The 20650-nt window shown below is 40.9% G+C and overlaps 1 protein-coding gene across 1 annotated transcript in view; it reads right to left on the minus strand.

Annotated features, from left to right (window-relative positions):
- CTC1 (CST telomere replication complex component 1) overlaps nt 1-20650 on the minus strand; it is a 41726-nt gene that overhangs the window by 15996 nt on the left and 5080 nt on the right. The window contains 10 exon segments of the mRNA XM_044003347.1: nt 1754-1880; nt 2003-2203; nt 2307-2484; nt 2722-2945; nt 5344-5472; nt 5647-5916; nt 6705-6849; nt 7210-7424; nt 7568-7805; nt 18397-18560. Of these exon segments, the coding sequence (XP_043859282.1) occupies nt 1754-1880; nt 2003-2203; nt 2307-2484; nt 2722-2945; nt 5344-5472; nt 5647-5916; nt 6705-6849; nt 7210-7424; nt 7568-7805; nt 18397-18560 (1891 nt within the window).

Here is a 20650-nt window from a genome sequence, read left to right on the forward strand (position 1 = left end):
ATTAAGAAGTTATATTGATATAGCTAAAAGGTTATTGTAAAATAGGTTGTATAATTTATGTTACATAGGGCTATATTATATGTTAATATATAATATAATTAATAATATAATTGTATATATGAAGATATAATTATATATACTAGAATTGTTTGTTTTAGTTAATGTCTGTTAAATTCAGAATTTTTTTTCTTTTCTTTTTTTGGGGGTGGGGTAATAAGAGTTAAGTGACTTGCCCAGGGTCACACAGCTAATAAGTATCAAGTGTCTGAGGCTAGATTTGAACTCAGATCCTCCTGAATCCAGGGCCGGTACTTTATCCACTGTGCCACCTAGCTGCGCCCCAGAATTTTTTTTTTTGGTGAGGCAATTGGTGTTAAGTGACTTGCCCAGGGTCACAGCTAGTAGGTGTTAAGTGTCTGAGGCCGGATTTGAACTCAGATCCTCCTGACTGCAGGGCTGGTACACTATCCACTGCGCCACCCAGCTGCCCCCTAGAATTTTTTAATGGAAAAAAATTGTTTATAAATAATCTAAACATTATATAATTTTTTTTTTTTTGGCGGGGCAATGGGGTTAAGTGACTTGCCCAGGCTCACACAGCTGGTATTTGTCAAGTGTCTGAGGCCAGATTTGAACTCAGGTACTCCTGAATCCAGGGCTGGTGCTTTATCCACTGCGCCACCTAGCCACCCCAACATTATATAATTCTTAACAGTCTCATCCCCTTTTTTACAGCACCCTGCCACCATCACTGCAGAAGCAGAAACAGGCCACACAAGACTATTCACTGAGTCACCCAGCAGCCCTAAGGGTCAAGGTTAGCCCTATGCTACTCTGAGGCATCCAAGGGCATTTGTGAGGTAGGTAACACTATTATCATTGCTCCATTTTATAGGAAATGGGCCCCAGAGAGATGATACACAGCTAGCTAAGTACTGCACATATAAGAGGAAACCAAATATGACCTCCCAGTCTGGTGTTTTCAGCACCACTACACCAGCTCTCCATGGGGTTCTGTCCATTCCCATGACAGAGGCTATTCAAATCCAAAAGACCCCAGGCCCTCTAGGCCTCCTGGGGATTGATGATGATGATGATGATGGTAGCAGCTAACATTTATACAGTACTTACCATGTGCCAGGTACTGTGCCAAGTACTTTACAGTACTTTTTATTTCATTTGATCCTCACAACAATCCTGGGAACTAGGTACCTTTACTCTCCCCATTTTACAGATCAGGAAACTGAGGCAAATAGTTTAAGTGACTTGCCCAGAGTCACACAGCTAATAAGTGTCTCAGGCTGGATTTGAACTCAGGTCTAATATCCAGATAAAGATTCTACCAACATGTCAAATCTGCTCTTGCCTTCCCAGTATTTGTATCTATTACTCTCCCACTATATATGGTCCTTCCCCAGTCTATTATGTTCAGATTCTAATTCCTTTACATCCAACACTGTCTTAAAATCACCAAATCAATGAACTCTTACTCTAGTAACCCTCCACTTGTCTCTAAACTCCAAGAAGTCCCTTGGGAAAAAATGGTTTCCCCTTTTTGTTACTGAGTAGTATGACGTGCTTGGAGTTGCAGTTTAGGCCAGGAAGAACATCATTCCTTTTTACTGCTGATAAATCAGATCTCCCAACTCTCTGTGCCTTCCCAGTTCCTCCTAGTAAATCCCAGTTGCTATTTCCTCTCAACACACTAAAGTCTGAGCACATCGACCTGCATGTTCTATCTTAGCTCCTGTACCTAGGAGTCGGGGGTCAATAAAAGCCTGAGAAGGCTTAGGCAAGGGCAGACAGGGTAGGGAGCCACTTTGGTCTTGAAGCTGCAGCCATCCCTGACGAGATGAAGCCACCAGGACCCCGAGGAGTACCTGAGGAAGAAAAAGACAGTTGGCCAAAAATAAAAGGCCTCTCCCCTCAATAGGAAAGAGGAGGCAAATGGTCAGTGAGTAAATGCAGGGGGTAGAGCCTATGAGGGAACAATCACACTTACCGGAGGTGGTTGGAAAACAGATGGTGATAAGCAGACCCAGGACCAGGCTAGACGGGAATTGAGCACATAACTTGGTAGGTAGGTGACCTCAGGCAGAGGTAACAGAGTCACAGGGTCAAAAACTGCCCAGGCCCTATGCTGTCCGTCTTGCTTGAGGGCAGCCAAAGTTGGGAAGGAGCACGAAGGCTGTAGCAGAGAGTACTGGATTGGGGAGAACAGAAATAAGACTCTGCTTCTCACAGAAACCAGGCACCTGGACTTAGATCGCAGCATTTCTACCCACTTACCCCTTATGCCCTCATACCTCCTGGAGAGGACAATGATGTGGATCTTGTAGGATTTCTTGATATACATTCCGGATGGATCTCCCAGGTGGAGCTAGAGCATCCAGTGTTGGAGCCAGGAGCAACTCCCCGACTCCAGCAGTCCCAGAAGCTGAGCTTTGTAGTAGCTGTCGGTGCCTCAGCAAACCAGGACATAGCCTTGGCCAGAGAAGGAACATTAATTCCCTGACCTTGCAGTCACAGACATTCATCCCTCCAGTGCCTGGCTTTCCCTGACCTCCTCTTCCCCCAGCTATCCCTACCATTTCAAAATCCAGGTCTCCTTGTCCCAGGTAAAAGCTGTCTTTGTCTTGTCCCAAGGGAAGGGAGACGGGGGTGAAAGAAGAGGGAGAACTTTCTTTACCTCTCTAGCCCTCCCCACATCTTTCCTCTCACTTGCTAGTCATCTCCTCCAGAGCCTTGGCTGTCCACAGGTAGAGGGGAAGTCCCAAGTGACGTTCTAATAAAAGCCGAAGATGCAGGACAGCCCCACAGAATAAGCGTGCAGACTGCTTTGGAGATTCCTGCTGAGAAAAGCCCCCAAGCAAGACAGTCCCTCGGAGGCAGGGGGCAAGCACAGGAGTTCCACCCACTGACTGGAAGAAGTGAACATCTTGGAGCTGGTGAAAAGATATGAAGAAGACAGCCATGTAATCCTAAACCTCCCAGAGAGTCTCTCCTATAAGAGTATACATCATGTAGCCCAACTGTCATTTTACAATCATATCATTAATACCTAACCATCAAACCCCACTGTAAAATCATCAAACAGTGGAAAGAATGTTCAATTTAGAGTTGGGTTCTATCACTTACAACCTGGGTAACAGCTGACAACTCACTTAACATACCTGGGCCAAGTTTCTTTGGATGTAAAGTGAGGTGAGTGAGACTAGATAACCTCTATAGTCCCTTCCATCTCTAAATCTGTAATTCTTTTTCTTTTTTTTCCCTTTTTTTGCGGGACAATGAGGGTTAAGTGACTTGCCCAGGGTCACACAGCTAGTGTGTGTCAAGTGTCAGAGGTCGGATTTGAACTCAGATCCTCCTGAATCCAGAGCCAGTGCTTTATCCACCACACCATCTAGCTGCTCTCTTAAACCTATAATCCTAAGAAACCCCACTATAAGTTGTTAAGTTAAAATATTCTGGCACATGAATATAATGTAATATTATTGTGGCATAAGAAATGATGAAGGGGTAGCTAGGTGGTGCAGTAGATAAAGCATCAGCCCTGGATTCAGGAGGACCTGAGTTCAATTCTGGCCTCAGACACTTAACACTTACCAGCCGTGTGACCCTGGGCAAGTCACTTAACCCTCATTGCCCCGCAAAAAAAAAAAAATATGAATAATGTAGGGAAACATGAGAAGACTTATAGGAACAGATGCCAAATGAAGTAAGAACTAGGAAAGCAGTATACACAAAGACTACAAAAAATAAATGTAAAGAACAACAAACATCCAAGACTGAATTCTGTATAATTATAATAACTCAGCTTGGCCCTGAAGAAAAGGGATACTGGAAATGGAGCTGATGTAAACAAAAGATTGAACAGTAAAGATTAAAAATAAACTGTTCAATTACCCAATTTTTCAAAAAGCTTCACTGAACTTCAGATCATCTAGTCCAACCCAACTCCTTTTATGATAAGGAGGTTGAGGCTACCTGGGGTTGGAGAGCCAAGCATTCCTAGGTCCCTGTAATATAATTTAAACTATTATTATTATTAGTTAAATTCAACTATTATTAAATTATTATTAGTCCTGTTAGCAATATTAAGGTAGGTTTCATTTTTCTACTTCAAAGCTATTATTCTGGAGCAGCTAGATGGCGTAGTGGATAAAGGACTGGCCCTGGATTCAGGAGGACCTCAGTTCAAATCCAGCCTCAGACACTTGACACTTACTAGCTATATGACCCTGGGCAAGTCACTTAACCCCCACTGCCCCGCAAAAAAAAAACAAAAAAAGAGCTATTATTCCTTGAATTTGAAATGTCACCTGGCACATCCAGGTAGAGATGTCTACCAGGAAGCTAGCAAGGTGGACTGGCGTTCAGGAAAGAAATTAAGGTTGGATATACAGATTTGATACCTCCCTCCTGGCAAAGTTCTTTCTGAGAGTTAACCTACATCCTTCTTAATAGAAACCTCAGAACTAATCTCATTGAAAACAAAGCCAGCTCTTTTTGTAGTGGCAAAGAATTGGAAATTGAGGGGATTCCCATCAATTGGGGAATAGTTAAGCAAATTGTGACATATAATGTAATAGAATACTATTGTGCTGGGGCAGCTAGATGGTGCAGTAGAGAAAGCACCAGCCCTGGATTCAGGAGGACCTGAGTACAAATCTGGCCTCAGACACTTGCTAGCTGTGTGACCATGGGCAAGTCACTTAACCCTCATTGCCCTGTTTAAAAAAAAAAAAACAGAAACAAGAATACTATTGTGCTGTAAGAAATGATAAGCAGATGGACTTCAAAAAAACCTGGAAAGACTTACATGAATTTATGCTGAGTGAAATGAGCAGAGCCAAGAGAACATTGTACACAGTATCAACAACACTGTGTGATGATCAACTGTGATAGACTTAACTCTTCTCAGCAATACAATGATCCAAGACAATGCCAAAAGACTTATGGTGGAAAATGCTCTCCACATTCAGAAAAAGAACTATGAAGTCTGAATGCAGATTGAAGCATACTATTTCCACTTTTGTTGTTGCTTTTTTGTTGCTGTTTATTCTTTCTTGTGTTTTTTTCCCTTTGTTCTGATTCTTCTCTTACAACATGACTAATGTGGAAATATGTTTTTAAAAAATTCAAAAAATTTTTTCTTTTAAAAGATAAATAAATAAATAGACTTGTTAATGATTTTAAAAAAGTAAGAGATAAAACAAAGCTAGCCCTTCAAGGTCAAGAAAGCTGTTAAGCCCAGAATGACCAGGTAGCCCTGAGAAACGTCCCTCTTTACAGCATTGTTACTCCCCACCAAATACACACAAACAGACACACACCTACCTCTAGCTGGACTCCTGGCCTGATTGCCCGCCCATTATTAGGGAGCTGCTGATACGCAAGGCAGAGACACAGCTGTCCATCTAGCTCATACAGACCAGCAGGGCCATTCAACACTTTGGTAACTGTCCCCTGAAAAGAGTAGGTAATTTAGTTAGACTTCTCTCATTTCTCCTACTTTCTGCTTTCCTATGGAACTCAGCTATCAGATCCTTCTCCAAATCCCATTCCCCCTGGAGACACAATCATCTTGCTTCCAGAACTCCTAAAGTTTCTGGCTCTCCAGCCCTCTGGCTCCTTTCTCACCTTGTATGACAACATCCTGACTTTACTGATGGAGTTGCAATGCTGCTGGGAGCTGCTAGGTACAGGGCGTGGGTTAGGGACAGCCTCTGAGATAAGTTCTTCCACATTAAACTCCTGTATATGCTCAGGATCCAGGGACATCAAGTGGGAAGAGGGGCCAGTTGCCCAGATACGATGAGGGAAACCACGGATCGTGGATACCTGCAGATTTGTCAGCACATACGAATAGCTGGGCCGCAGAGCGTGGTGCCACACCAACTGGCCAGGGATCTGGGGAGGGGAGGACAGAAGGACAGCTCTCAATGGAGTTTTCCCCTTTCCAGAAGCACCTCTTCAACAGTTCCTGAACTAAGAGTGCCCACCCTCCAGTTACAACCACCTTACCACCTGTCATAGCAATTTCTTCTCCCATCCTTACTGGACCAGCCAGTGTCAGTGTCTCCACCCAGTTTGAATGTCATATTGGAATCCAGAGCTTATCAAAATACTGACCCCCAAATCTGGTCCCAGACACTTGACACTTACTAGCTGTGTGAACTGTGGCAAGTCATTTAATTCTCACTGCCCCACAAAAAACAACAACAATAACAACAACAAAAAAACCTGATCCCGCACTGTTTCTGCCACCCCACTTTCCAACCCTGTTAATATCCTAACCATCTACTTTCTCAGCCAGAACATAACTAAAGAAGTCAGAACCAACTAATGGCATCTAATTCATCACATGTGAGGAACTGAGTTCAAATTATATCTCTGCTACTTACTACAAAGTCATTTTGAGGCTTAAATGAAGTAATGTATATGAAGTTATTTGCAACTTTTAAAGTTATATAGATGCCAATTGTTACAATTACTACCTGCATGACTAAGCAAGTTATTTAATCTCTCTGGGTCTCAGTTTCCTAACTTATAAAATGAAGGGGTTGGACTAGATAAGCTCTAGTGTCAAGACAGTGTTCTAAACCTTCTAGTTCTAAACCCAATGAGATCCTCTGGATCTGATCTCTAACAATCTATTCTTTTCATTCTTCCCCATTCATTTTAGCATCTTCCTATACCTGCACAATGATGGGCACGGTAGTGGTGGCCGAAGAAGGGTCTCCCAGTGACAAGATGAAGTAGGTCTTTCCATGGCTCTTTAACAGTGTACTTAATCTTACCAGTTGTCCTGCCAGGTGTAGCTTTTGCCTTTGAAACTTGCTTCTGAAAGAGGAAGGAGGAGAGGGAGAGAGGAAAAGGAATCCTGTAGAGAAGGGAGTCATAATTTTATTGCCCGCACCCTTTCCTTCAGTAGAACAGTCTCTACCTCAGCCCCTGTTACAGGATACCATCCTTATTTCCTAAGTGGCTACATTTCCCAGACCATTCTCCCTGATACCCTTTAAGGTACATGATCTTAACCTTAATAGTACTTTTACTCTGTCGTCCCTGAGAATAGTGTATTTTAACTTCTTCCCCAGCCCCACACCTTTCAGAGGTGTAGACTTCATCCTTCCCTCCCTTTTTGTTGTAGTCTCCTGCTCCCAAACATGATGGTTCCTCTGCTAAGTGGGGAAGAACTACCTGTGCTGGAGCAGGTGGGATGCGATTTCTGGGTAGAGAACTCTTATGGGGGTTTCAGGGCCACGGTTGAGGATCAGAGGCAACACAGGCACTGGGGGGCACCAAAGCTCCAAATGCCCGCTCCCCAAAGAGCTCCATTGCCAGGCAGGGGGGATATAACTCCAACTAGGGAAAAGGAAGAGGTGGCCTAGCCATGAAAGGTCAAGGTCCAAGAGCTAGGAAAGTCAAAGCAAAATAAAAAGTCAAGTGGGACCCAGGCATTTCTCCCTCCCACCAGAGACCCAAATACCGCCCCCCCCCATCCAAAATCCTTATGGATTAAGGCTTAGTCTGGCTTCCTACCAGAGGCCCAGCTCACCTCACAGCCCAATGTCCCACTGTTGTCCTTCACGTAGAGGCTCCCATCTCTGCACTCTGGGTCCAAATCCCCTGGCAGGTCGGTCAGTATCCCTAGTAATAGCAGCCTCTCCCTTGGCAGGGGATCCGTACCCAGTCCAGCTTCATTAGCCCAAGCTTGGTATTCAGTACTGCTCCAAGCCAGATGGCTACAGCATGGGAGGTGCTGATGGGACTTAAGCTCCTGCACGGAGACAAAACTGTGAAGAAAGGGGGTCAGGGATTCCTCCTCCCAAAACATTTAAGATTACCACAAAGTTATACCCATCCCAAAATGCTTCCACCCACCCACTCCCCTGCCCTCCAACTAGGGCCTTAAAATAAGACTGAGGAACTAGGTTGGTTTACTTGACAGAAGGGGGAAGCTACACGGTTCACCTGGTAAGAGTGCAGGGCCTGGAATTAGGAGGACCTGAGTTCAAATATAGCCTCAGACACTCACTAGCTATGTGACCCTGGGCAAGTCGGTTAACCCTGATGGTCTCAGTTTCCTCATCTGTAAAATCAGCTGGAGAAGGAAATGGCAAACCACTCTAGTAGCTTTGCCAAGAAAACCCAAATGTGGTAACAATGAGTTGGACGTGACTGAACAACAACTTGACAGAAGATGACAAGGCCTAGGGTCAGAATGAATAGAGCTGACAGAAAGTAGGGAGTACCAAAGGTAAAGGGAAGGAAACAAGGAAGTAAAGGACCAAAAAGCTTTCTTTATCCAGTTCACTCTTTTCCTACTTTGCTTCCAAATAGGGTAAAAGTTAAACTGAACCAGTGATGGGGAAGGCTACCTTTCTCCACTCTCCCTTTGGTACCCTGTGACCCGAGAAATGCACTAGATATGTTTGTCTTGTTCTATTTCATCTGTCCTCAGTTTTGGATGTGGGGGCCAGGGGGCAAGTGGTGGAATACCCAATGATCCTTGAATAGAATCATGGAGACCTTGGAGTCAAGATTCCAGGCCTGATGTTGCCACTAGCCAGCCTGGCAGAGAAGCATTGAGAATGCACTAGAGGGGGCAGCCAGGTGGCGCAGTGGATACAGCACTGGCCCTGGAGTCAGGAGTACCTGAGTTCAAATCTGGCCTCAGACACTTAACACTCACTTACTAACTGTGTGACCCTGGGCAAGTCACTTAACCCCAATTGCCTCACTTAAAAAAAAAAAGGGGGGGGGGAGTGCATTCCAAGTAACTACAAAATGTATAAAATATTTGGAGACAATCTACCAAAGCACGCAAAATACTTGTATAGATTCAATTACAAAGAGATCCTAAAAGAAATTAAAAAACAAAAACAAACAAGTAAAGTAGCTGAACAAATATTCAGTGATCATGGCTGGGTTTTGCCAATATAATAAAAATGACAATACTACCAAAGTTAATTTATACTTTAATGCTATACCAATCAAATTATCAAAGTGATACCTTACAAAACTTATGACAACATTTATTTGGAAACATGAAAAATACAAAAGGAATTCATCTCCTGTAAGATGATTCATAAGTCTGTAAGACTGATCTCTACATAACATATTTCGTATTTGCTTTTTTTTAAGGCCATAAATTCCTTCACTTACAAAACAAAAATGAGGATATTTGGAACAAATAATACAAAATTATATATTATATCACAATGGACAGCAAGTTGTCTTACACATATTTTATATAGTAACATCATGGTGGATTGGTCATGAAGTATTCAGAAACATACCCTTCCAACTGGGCCCTCCCCAAAATGTAATCCATTATTTTTATTTCCTACAATATCTTTCATTAGATACTCAAAGTAGGACCATAAAGGACTGGACCTGACACCAATACATCCACAAAGGAAAAAAGGAAGGAGGGGATGATACAGGTTGGACATCCCAACTGATATATGATCCTTTTCAGTTGTTATAGTTTAATATTTTGTAACTTGTTTGGATAAGGAGACTTTCCCATTCAAAGCAAAACCCAACAAAAATAGATTTTTATTTGGGTAGTCACATACTGTATATACACTTTTCTGCATAAAGAGAAAGCATACACTTTAATACAGGAATAGATGGCTATCCAGTAAATATGTAATGCATAATTACTAACAGCAAATTAAATTCTGCTTTCATATATCTGACTTGAGGTGATACAGTAAAAAGTAGATGATTTTCTTAACAGTTCATGATTAAACTTGCCTAGTAAGGTTCACTTTCTGGGTAGCCCTATTTTATATGGCTATATTAATATACTATATAATACTATCTATTATGTAACACCATATATTTTGTAATAAAATTAGATTATATATTATTTATTATATACAATAACACCATTCTGTGAAACAATAAACATCTTGAGAGTACAGGTTTTTCAGATTTAACTACAATTTCTTAGGTAGGACTTCCACCCTTTGCTAAATTCTTTCAATGAAGATCTTCACAGATAAACTTAACACTCTACTACCTCCAAAGACTTCCCAAAGGGTGAAAGCAGAAAAGCTGCATATTATTTTTTAAAATGTTACTAAGATTAGGGATCTGTCCTTCAAGGAAAGGTAAGGGTGAAAATAACTCCTAACTAAAACAAAAAATTATTTTTTCTTTTTAAAAAAAGTAAAAACCACATTTGCTTCAATCAATCCCTTACTCAATGCTATACTATGTAAACTATGTAAACAAGTACAAAAACCCACAAAATGCTTAAAAGGCCGTATTTTTTAAAAAGCTATCTTCCATTTTCCAGGAATCCTACAAAAGTCATAAAGGTACTACTAGATTTGGTTCATTTAATTGATCTCTTCATGCAAAACAATATTTGTGATAATTACATGCCCAAAGCCTCTGATTGTTCTTTAGAACATTTAAATATCTATTGCTGAGGTCACATTCTATAACAAGAACAAGGATATGGATAGATATGGACGGGTAGTATGAATAGCAGGTTGTATACCTGTTTAAATCAAGTTTTCATTTTCTTTCCTTTAAGGCTATAGAAAATCTGTATACAAGGAAAGGCAGCTCATTGTCTATTAGACAACCCTCCCCTCGTCCCTTTTCCCAACCCAAAATAGTCATCTCCAGTGAGGGTTCCACAGAGAGCTGATATTGTATACCATTTTATTATTAAGATTCTATGCAGGGGGCGGCTAGGTGGCACAGTGGATAAAGCACAGGCCCTGGATTCAGGAGTACCTGGGTTCAAATCCGGCCTCAGACACTTGACACTTACTAGCTGTGTGACCCTGGGCAAGTCACTTAACCCCCACTGCCCCGCAAAAACAAAAACAAACAAAAAAAAGATTCTATGCAGGGGGGGCAGCTAGTGTGACCCTGGGCAAGTCACTTAACCCCAACTGCCTTACCAAAAAAAAAAAAAAAAGATTCTATGCAGGGGCAGCTAGGTGGCGGAGTGGATAGAGCACCAGTCCTGGATTCAGGAGGACCTGAGTTCAAATCTGAACTCAGACACTTAACACTTACTAGCTGTGTGACCCTGGGCAAGTCACTTAACCCCAATTGCCTCACTAAAAACAAAACAAAAAACAAAACCAGGAGGACCTGAGTTCAAATCCGACCTCAGATACTTGGCACTTACTAGCTGTGTGACCCTGGACACAAGTCACTTAACCCTCATTGTCCTCCCCCCCCCAAAAAAAAGATTCTATGCATGTATTTTTCTGTGTAGTTACAAGGCTAATATTAATTTTTTCTGGAAACTCCAGCTTCTCACATTGCCTGGCTTATAGGTAGGTATTGTGGTAGGTATTTCATTAGGCTCTGTAAAGAGGGCAAGTGGAATATGCATTAAATTTGCTACTTTGCTCTCCCTTGAAGTGTATTCTCTTAAAATATAAGCTTTGTCAGCCCCATGGAAGAGCATGACACAAGTGTCATTCATCCTGATGAGCAACACTGTCAATTCTTTTTTTTTGGGGGGGGGGGTGACAATGAGGGTTAAGTGACTTGCCCAGGGTCACACTAGCTGCCCATATACCATCAATTCTTTTTTTTTTTTTGCAGGGCAATGGGGGTCAAGTGACTTGCCCAGGGTCACACAGCTAGTTAAGTGTCAAGTGTCTGAAGCTGGACTTGAACTCAGGTACTCCTGAATTCAGGGCTGGTGCTTTATCCACTGCGCCACCTAGCAGCCCCCCCCCCCCTGCCGTCAATTCTTAAGAAAAATTTCACTAGAAGGAAAAAGCTGGAAGGTATAACCCTAAGTTTCACATTTAAGCTAGAAACTCCAGGATCATAAAGTTCACCCTCAAACTACAGAACTTCTTCAAAAAATTTAACATTCTATATAACCTATATCAGATTGCTTGTTGTCTTGGGGAGGGGGGAGGGAGGGAGAAAAATTTGAAACTAGAAATCTTATAAAAACAAATGTTATGGGGCAGCTAGGTAGCGCAGTGGATAAAGCACCGGCCCTGAATTCAGGAGTACCTGAGTTCAAGTCCAGCTTCAGACACTTGACACTTACTAGCTGTGTGACCCTGGGCAAGTCACTTAACCCTCATTGCCCCCCCAAAAAACAAAAACAAAAACAAACAAATGTTAAAAACTATCTCTACATGTAACTGGAAAATAAAATACTTTTATGAAAATAAAGGGGGCAGCTAGGTGGTGCAGTGGATAAAGCACCGGCCCTAGATTCAGGAGTACCTGAGTTTAAATCCAGCCTCAGACACTTGACACTTACTAGCTGTGTGACCCTGGCAAGTCACTTAACCCCAATTGCCTCACTAAAAAAAATAAAAAAATAAAAAAATGTAATGGAAGGGGCAGCTAGGTGGCTCAGTGGATAAAGCACTGGCCCTGGATTCAGGAGGACCTGAGTTCAAATCCAGCCTCAGACACTTGACACTTACTATCTGTGCAACCCTAGGCAAGTCACTTAACCCTCACTGCCCTACCAAAAAAAAAAGTAATGGAGATATGTTTAACAAAATAAAAATAAAAGAAGGATAAGAAAAAAAATTAATGTTCCCTGGCTTTCAATTTCTGTGTTTATATGATCTGTCGTAGGCACAACCTTTAACTTAAGTGCTTCACCCAGCAATGTTCCTTTGTAACCTGTTGGATAGGGCCAATCACATGGTTTAATCATCTCTTTGGAGTGTTCACCCTCAGTCCTACTCCCTTGCCACTCTTCAGCACTCCTTGGCAGAGGTTTACACATTCTAAAGTATCAATCACACTGAATTCAATTCCAAAGCCAGAAACATGTTGGATTCTTTAAACGTTGTTTCAAATGTCATTTCAAGAAGAGATGGCTTAACTCAGGAAAAAAAAAAAAGAGATGGCAGCCAATTTCTCCACATTGGGCTGATTTCATGATGTGTCTTGGCTGCTCTTAGCTTCCAGGACCAGAAGGAAAAGTCCTGGTGGCTGCTCATCATGGTCATTGGTGACGTGGCAGTTACCAGACCTCACTCCTCTTCCATCCTCACCTCCTTCCGTAGCCATTACCACTACCCCACCCCCCCAGGAACTGATCTCGGTATTTTTAAATGTATATGTAGGAAGCAGTATTGCACAGTAGAAAGAAAAATGCAGCTGGACTCAGAGTAGCTAAGAATAACAATGGAGAGAAAGATGGACTGAGAGTCAGGAAGACTAGAGTTCAAATCCTGCCTCAGACATTTATTACCTATGTGATTCTAGGCAAGTCACTCTGGACCTCAGTTTCCTCATCTGTAAAATTAGAATGGGAGACCTAATGGCCTCTAAGGAGCCTTTCAACTCTAATCCATGATACTATGACTTTTGTGACCTTGGTCTCTGGCCTTGTTTTCTGGGCCAGGATTATCATTATCATTTTTATTATCATTATTCTTCTTACTTTTTGTTTAATGAGAATAATCTCCACATTTCAAGAACAATCTGAATAAAGTCAAGAGAATAGAGCAGGCATGATTTTACAAATAAAATTCTACACAGTATAGTATATTACAGTTAAAAATTTACCCCAAAATGCAGAAATTACAAGAACCAACTCGTCTTATTGTTTGCTGACTCCTTAAAATTGATTTGGTTGTAGTAAAATTCTCCCTTAAAGGCACCTGGTTTTACAAGATTCAGGCCAAAAACTAGTTGTGTCACCAGCACCTTCCAATAAGAGACCTCAGCTGCAATATACCCACTAATATTCCTAGATGCCAGGACGCCTAGAAACCAGATCTTAAAGGAAAGAGATACCATAAACAGAGATGGCCTTGGGGTCTGACAAGTCTAAGCATATCTTTATGAACATGAGCAGAAGACTAAATGTATCCTTATGACCTGTAAACCCCAAAAACAGACCCCTAGGGAAAAAGGTACCTGCCTTGGAGGATGTCTTAGGACCCCAGGAAGTCCAAATTAGGATAAACCCTCCCACATACCTCCTTAAGGAGGAGATTAAGATAATAAGGAGATAGCTGTGATGAAATAATGGGATTTAGCAGATACTCAAAGACCCACCTGGAGATTAATCTAAACTGATTGAATCAAGTGAGAATGATTGACTGCTGATTAGCCTACTTCAAAGTTAACTAGATTGTAATCACACCTTGCTAGCCCTAAATGGATTTGGAGGAAGCCAACCAATCAGCTTGAAGCAGTGTGTAAGGCCCGCCTCTGTTCCAGACCTATAACAAGCTTCCACAATCAGTTTGCTAAAGAGTTCCTGATTAAAGCAGGCTTGTGGAGGAGGACTTGAGGAAGAACCCAACCAGGCTAGAACTCTATTGGAGATAAGCCTTTTCTTAACTTTCTGAACTCCATATTAATACCTGTATGCTTTAATAAATGTTTAATGCCCAAAGACTGGTGCTGAAGCTTATAATTTAATGTGACCACAACATAGATTTTAAACATCACATAGCCTACTTTTCTCACTATAAATATAACCATTTTCCATCTCCCAAACTGAGACACTTCTCTCCTGTGGTCATCACAGTCTAAAAATAAAACTTGGGAAACTGGGTCTTGTAATTGTTTGGGATGCCTTAATTGATCAATTAAATCCATCCCCACATCAGTAATTTTAATCAATACAATGATCTACCACAATTTTAAAGGACTCATGATGAAAAATATTATCTACCTCTAGATAGAGAACTAATGGACTCGAGTGCTCATTGAAACATTTTCTCTTCTCTTCTTTTTTGGTGGGGCAATGAGGGTTAAATGACTTGCCCAAGGTCACACAACTAGTATCAAGTGTGTGAAGTCAAATTTGAACTCAGGTCTTCCAGAATCCAGGGCTGGTGCTCTATCTGCTGAGCCACCTAGCTGCCCCTCCCCTTTCTTTTTCTTGTATTTCTTTTCTGAAACATGACTAATATGGAAATATGTTTTACATGACTTCATATGTTTAATTGTTATACCATTTCTTGCCTTCTCAATGGCTGGGGGAGGAGTTGGAGGGAGGGAGCGAGGGAACTTGAAACTGAAAATAAAAATAAAATTGAATTTTAAAAAAGAATACATCTCCTGCCCATAGCTGTGAGCAGTATATGATCTGCTTCTTTTATTTTCCTTTTCTTTTTTTAGTGCGATCCTTATTGCTGGGATTTGACTAGATGACCTCTGAGGTCCTTTTATGATTCTATGTTCTATGTCTCCCACCTCCCCACTTAGAACATAAGCTCCTTTGAGACTGGAGATGACAAAAGTGGGGAATAGGGAGAGGTTCAAAGGAATGAAAAGAAGATAAAAATGGAGAAATGGAAGACAAAGAGTTTCTCAGTCACTATGCTGGCTGAGAACCAATTCAAAGGTTTTTAATGGGGTATAACATACGAGACCCAAATGAAAATCTCCCTGACACTTAAATAAAAAGCCTAGTGTGTCTAAATATCAATTCAACAGACACTTTATCAAGCACCAGCTATATGCCAGGCACTGTGCCTGACAAAAATGAAAACCGCTCCTGCCCTGAAGGAGCTCTGAAGTATCCACAATCAGAAGAGATGGAAAAGAACCACAGGAGAACCAACTAATGATCTATGGGGGAAATGAATCACCTTAAAGAGTATGGACTAAAATTAGGCTCTTTATCTAGAAAAATGATGACTAAGAAGGAAATCAAAATATGAAACAAGTCCATAGAGGATGAACATAGAGCTTTCTGTTAAATCCCAGAATACCAGAAATAGTGCTTGGTGCTGGACAGATGAAGTTTTAAGTCAAATGTAAAAGGACTACTATTGTTTTTATCTTAATAGTATTTTATTTTTTTCCCTGTGACATGTAAAGATGGTTTTCAACATTTGTTTTTATAAGATTTTGAGTTTCAAATCTTCCCTCCCCCTTCCCCAAGACAGCAAGCAATCTGATATAGTTTATATATGTACAATCACATTAAATATTTTTCTGCATTAGTCATATTGTGAAAAAAGAGTCAGAACAAAAGGGGAAAGCCTTAAAAAAGGAAAAACAAAGAAGAATAAAAATAGTATGGTTCAATCTGCATTCAGATTCCACAGTTCTTTTTTCTGGATGTGGAGAGCATTTTCCATCATGAGTCAAAAGACTACTATTTTACAAAATAGAGTTAATTTATGAAAATCCCATATAAGGCAATATAGGCAGACTAAAAATACAAACAGGTTTTGAATAGTTTAGGTATGTTCACAGGTGACATTCATTATTGTTGTTTGAAAATTCTATTTTACCTTATTTTATTTTGGGTCAATAAAAAAGAAACTACTGCATTAAGGCCAGAGTAACTGGCAAACAAATGACAAACCAAACTCTTCTGAACAAGCAATTATTGTATTGATTTGCTTGTTTTTAAATTTTCAGTTCCAAATTCTCCCCTTCCCTTTGCCCTTCCCCCACCCACTGAGAAGGCAAGAAAATCGTGGGGCAGCTAGGTGGCGCAGTGGATAGAGCACTGGCCCTGGAGTCAGGAGTACCTGAGTTCAAATCCAGCCTCAGACACTTAACACTTACTAGCTGTGTGACCCTGGGCAAGTCACTTAACCCCAATTGCCTCACTAAAAAAAAAAAAAAAAAAAAAGGCAAGAAAATCAATATCCATTATACAAAGAAAAAGTCCCCATTAGCCACACTTCAAAAAAAAAAAGCAAGAAAAATAAAGAGAAAAAATATGCTTCAATGCACCAGTATTGGTTTAAAATAATAGTACTATAGTTCACAACCAGAGAGCCAACTGACCAGTTTCCTCTCATTTAGGAAATGCCAAGAGCAACGACTGCCAAAAGGGCATTCTAACAACGAGATCGCTGCAAGGATGGAGCTTTACATTTAGGAACCTTGACTTAGCATATTAGACCTGACTATTTGCAAAAATAATGCTTTTGTTTGGTCATTTTTATTTTGTAGGGGGGGGAAGAGATAGTGAATCATTTCCCCTGCAATTTGGCTAAAGCCAAATTATAAATAAATAAATTATAACTAAACCTAAGCAGAGGACGAGATCAAAGAATTTAAAAAGCAGGAATTTCATCCAGCTTTCAGGAAATGAGTAAAAATTTAACAACCAATCAACAAATATTTATTAAGCACCTACCACGTGCTAGGGACTACATTAGGTACTGGGTGTACTCTACAAAGAAGAAAAATAAAGGGAGGAAAAGAGAAAAAAATAAAGACGGACAAGAAAAAAAAATGGCATGAAAGGGAAAAAAACCAACCTCCCCAAAGGAGGTAAATTTTGGTGTTGAGACAGAGGGAAGAAAATAATCCATCCTTCACACCAGTACAAAATGTTATTCCTCTACTTAACAAACTCCACTGGCTCCCTATTGTCATTAAGATCAAATATCAATTCCTCTATTTGGTTTTAAAAGCCCTTCACAATCTAGTTTCAATACACCATTCCAGCCCTGTATATTACTCCCCTTCCCATACTCTGTAAACTGGCCAAACTAGCCTTCTTTCTGTTTCTCCCACATAACAGTCCACCTGCCATCTCTGTACAGGCCTTTGCACTGGCTATCTTCCTGGAGTGAGGACCCTCTCTCATCCCCACCTTAGAATTACCTTGATTTCTTTCAAAAATCAGCTTGTGCCAACTTCTCCATGAAGCCTTCCCTGATTCTGTAGCACCTCCTGCTAAACATTCCCTTGTGCTTACTACTAATTCATGTATGCTTACATATGTACATGCTGTCTCTTCCAACAGAATGTACATGACAAGTAGAGAGACAGTTTCATTTTCATTTTTTAATCACTGGCACATTTCATGGTTCCTGGCACATAATAAATGTTTGTTGATTGACCAGAAAGGAAATGAATCTGAGCCACTGGATAGCCTGAGGAAGGCATGGAGGCAAAGAAGCAGAGGCATTTTGTGGAAGGCTTGGCACACCAGAAATTGCCTCTCCCCTGCTCCCCTTCCTCCCTCTTTTCTTTCTTTGAATCCCTTTCTGTGCTTTTCTTAGGGGGATGAGAATTAGATCTGTGATTTCACTATTATGGGGAACTCTTTTTTTTTTTTTCCAGGCAATGGGGGTTAAGTGACTTGCCCAGGGTCCCACAGCTAGTAAGTGTCAAATGTCTGAAGCTGGATTTGAACTCAGGTACAGTGCTTTATCCACTGCACTACCTAGCTGCCCCCTAGTAGTATTTTTAATGTATATAGAACCCAGCTGTCCTTTTTCTCCTCTTCATCTGGAATCCACATCCCCTTTCCCCAAAAGTCTTTTTCTTCAGGGTACAGAAATTCCTGGTGGATAACAATTGTGCTCTGATCTTCCCTTCCTTTGGTTCATCCCTGGCCAGCCTTCCCCTACTTCCTCCATGGAGCCTCAACTGTGGTTCCTTTTCTTAAATTCTCCCAGTTCAAACTCCCTCCTTCCTTACCTGTAACTGAGAGGCAAACTGAGACCCCCAGTTCTTCCTGAGGATGGCCAGGTAGCCTTCACACAGTCAACCACTGCCTCTACCAACCGGATACAAGGGTCTTTGCTGGTTGAACATAGGTTCTTCTGGATAAAAGAATGGACAACCTGAAGCCAAGCTTGCTCCTAAGAGAAGTGAAAATGGAAAAAATTTAGGTTAACCACTCTTCCTTCAACCAAGGAATGTAGAGTGGATCGGAGTCAGTGGAGAATAAAAGGCTCCCCAAATCACTAAACTTGAATATCCTTTGGCCCAACAATACCCCTACTAGGTCTATACCCCAAAGAGATTTTTTAAAATAAATAAATAAAAGGAAAAAGACTTATCTGTACAAAAATGTTTACAGCATCTCTTTGTGTATGTGTGTGTGTTTTGTTTTGTTTTTTTGGGGCAATGGGGTTAAGTGACTTGCCCAGGCTCACACAGCTGGCAAGTGTCAAGTGTCTGAGGCCAGATTTGAACTCAGGTACTCCTGAATCCCAGGGCTGGTGCTTTATCCACTGTGCCACCTAGCCGCCCCCATCTCTTTTTGTAGTAGCAAAAAACTAGAAACTACAAAGGAGTTTCCATCAATAGGGGAATGTCTGAACAAATTATAATACATAAATGTGTATAGCATAGAATGTGTGTATATATATATGTATACATATACATACACATAGATATGATGTGTGTATATATACACACATATATGTATATACACACATATGGTAAATAAATGAAATATTTGTAAAGTACTCAGGCACAGAGCCTGATAGATAGTAAGCACTTAATAAATGTTTGTTCCCTTCCCCTTCCCCATGGATTTTATTGTGGAGTAAGAAATGATAAAAAGAATAGTTTCAGAAAAATCTGGGAAGACTTAAATGAATTGCGGCATAATCAAGTGAGCAGACCCTGAAGAACAATTTACATAACAACCACAATGCTGTAAAAGTAAACAACTTTGAAAGATTTAAGAACTATGATCCATGCAATGATCAACCATGACTCCAGAAGACCAATGATGAAGCATGCTACCCAACTCCTCAGAGAGGATGGAGAATGAGACATTCATTTCTGGACATGGCTGATTTGGGATCTTATTTTGATTGACTTCAAATGTTACAATGCTTTTTTCTTTCTTTTTTCATTCTAGAGGAGGATAAAGTAGATAAAAGGGGTCTAGCAGTATGACTTCCCCTACCAAAAAAGCAAACAGAATGGAAAGCCAGAGAGAATCACTGACAAGCAGAATACCTTTGAATGTTATGTGGTGAATTTATTATATAGTTGTTGGTTTAAAAAAAAAAAAGGTTATATGTAGTCTCATAAACAACTCTTTCCTGTTCCATACTGTTTAGGGAAATGCTTATTCAATTTAGTGTTTGAGTTTAGTTCAGAATAAAAAGAAAATAAAATGAAAAAAAGAAAGAGGAAGAATGGAGAGAAGCACAGCATCACAGGTCCCTGCTGCCTAATTTCATTAATTAGGGTCACAGTATCCTCACTTAGAGGTGGAAGACAATGAAACCTGAGTTTTCATCAGTATAGGAAACTCCCACTGAAGAAACTCCTCTCACCAATGCATAACATCTCTTCAACTTGTCAAAGGAGCACAGAATTTAAGCTGGAAGGGACCTCAGAGGCCATCTCTCTCTTTTTTTTGGCAGGGCAATGAGGGGTAAGTGACTTGCCCAGGGTCACACAGCTAGGAAGTGTCAAGTGTCTGAGGCTGGATTTGAACTCAGATCCTCCTGAATCCAGGGCCAGTGCTTTATCCACCACATCACCTAGCTGCCCCAGTAACTCTCTTGTTTTACAGATGAGAAAATAGATTCATAAACAAGATGTGATTTTCCTAAGGTGATACAGAGAGTAGCAGAACCAAGATTCAAACCCAGGCCTTGATTTCAATCTGCTTTTTGCACTCCTATGTTTGGGTCAACATTGGATGAAAGGGTACAGTTAGCTCCATAGGGTTCAAAATTCAAACTATTAAAATCTTAATTTTTAAAGCATTTATAGAGACCTGAGACTATAAGAAGGAAGCGGAATACAGGGGTTAGGCAAGGCAGAACAAAATTAACAGGGTAGGGGGGCAGCTAGATGGCGCAGTGAATAGAGCACTGGCCCTGGAGTCTGGAGGACCTGAGTTCAAATCCGGCCTCAGACCCTTAACACTTACTGGCTGTGTGACCCTGGACAAGTTACTTAACCCCAACTGCCTCACCAA

Source organism: Dromiciops gliroides, chromosome 4 (assembly GCF_019393635.1).
Source record: "Dromiciops gliroides isolate mDroGli1 chromosome 4, mDroGli1.pri, whole genome shotgun sequence".
Lineage (NCBI taxonomy): Eukaryota > Metazoa > Chordata > Mammalia > Microbiotheria > Microbiotheriidae > Dromiciops > Dromiciops gliroides.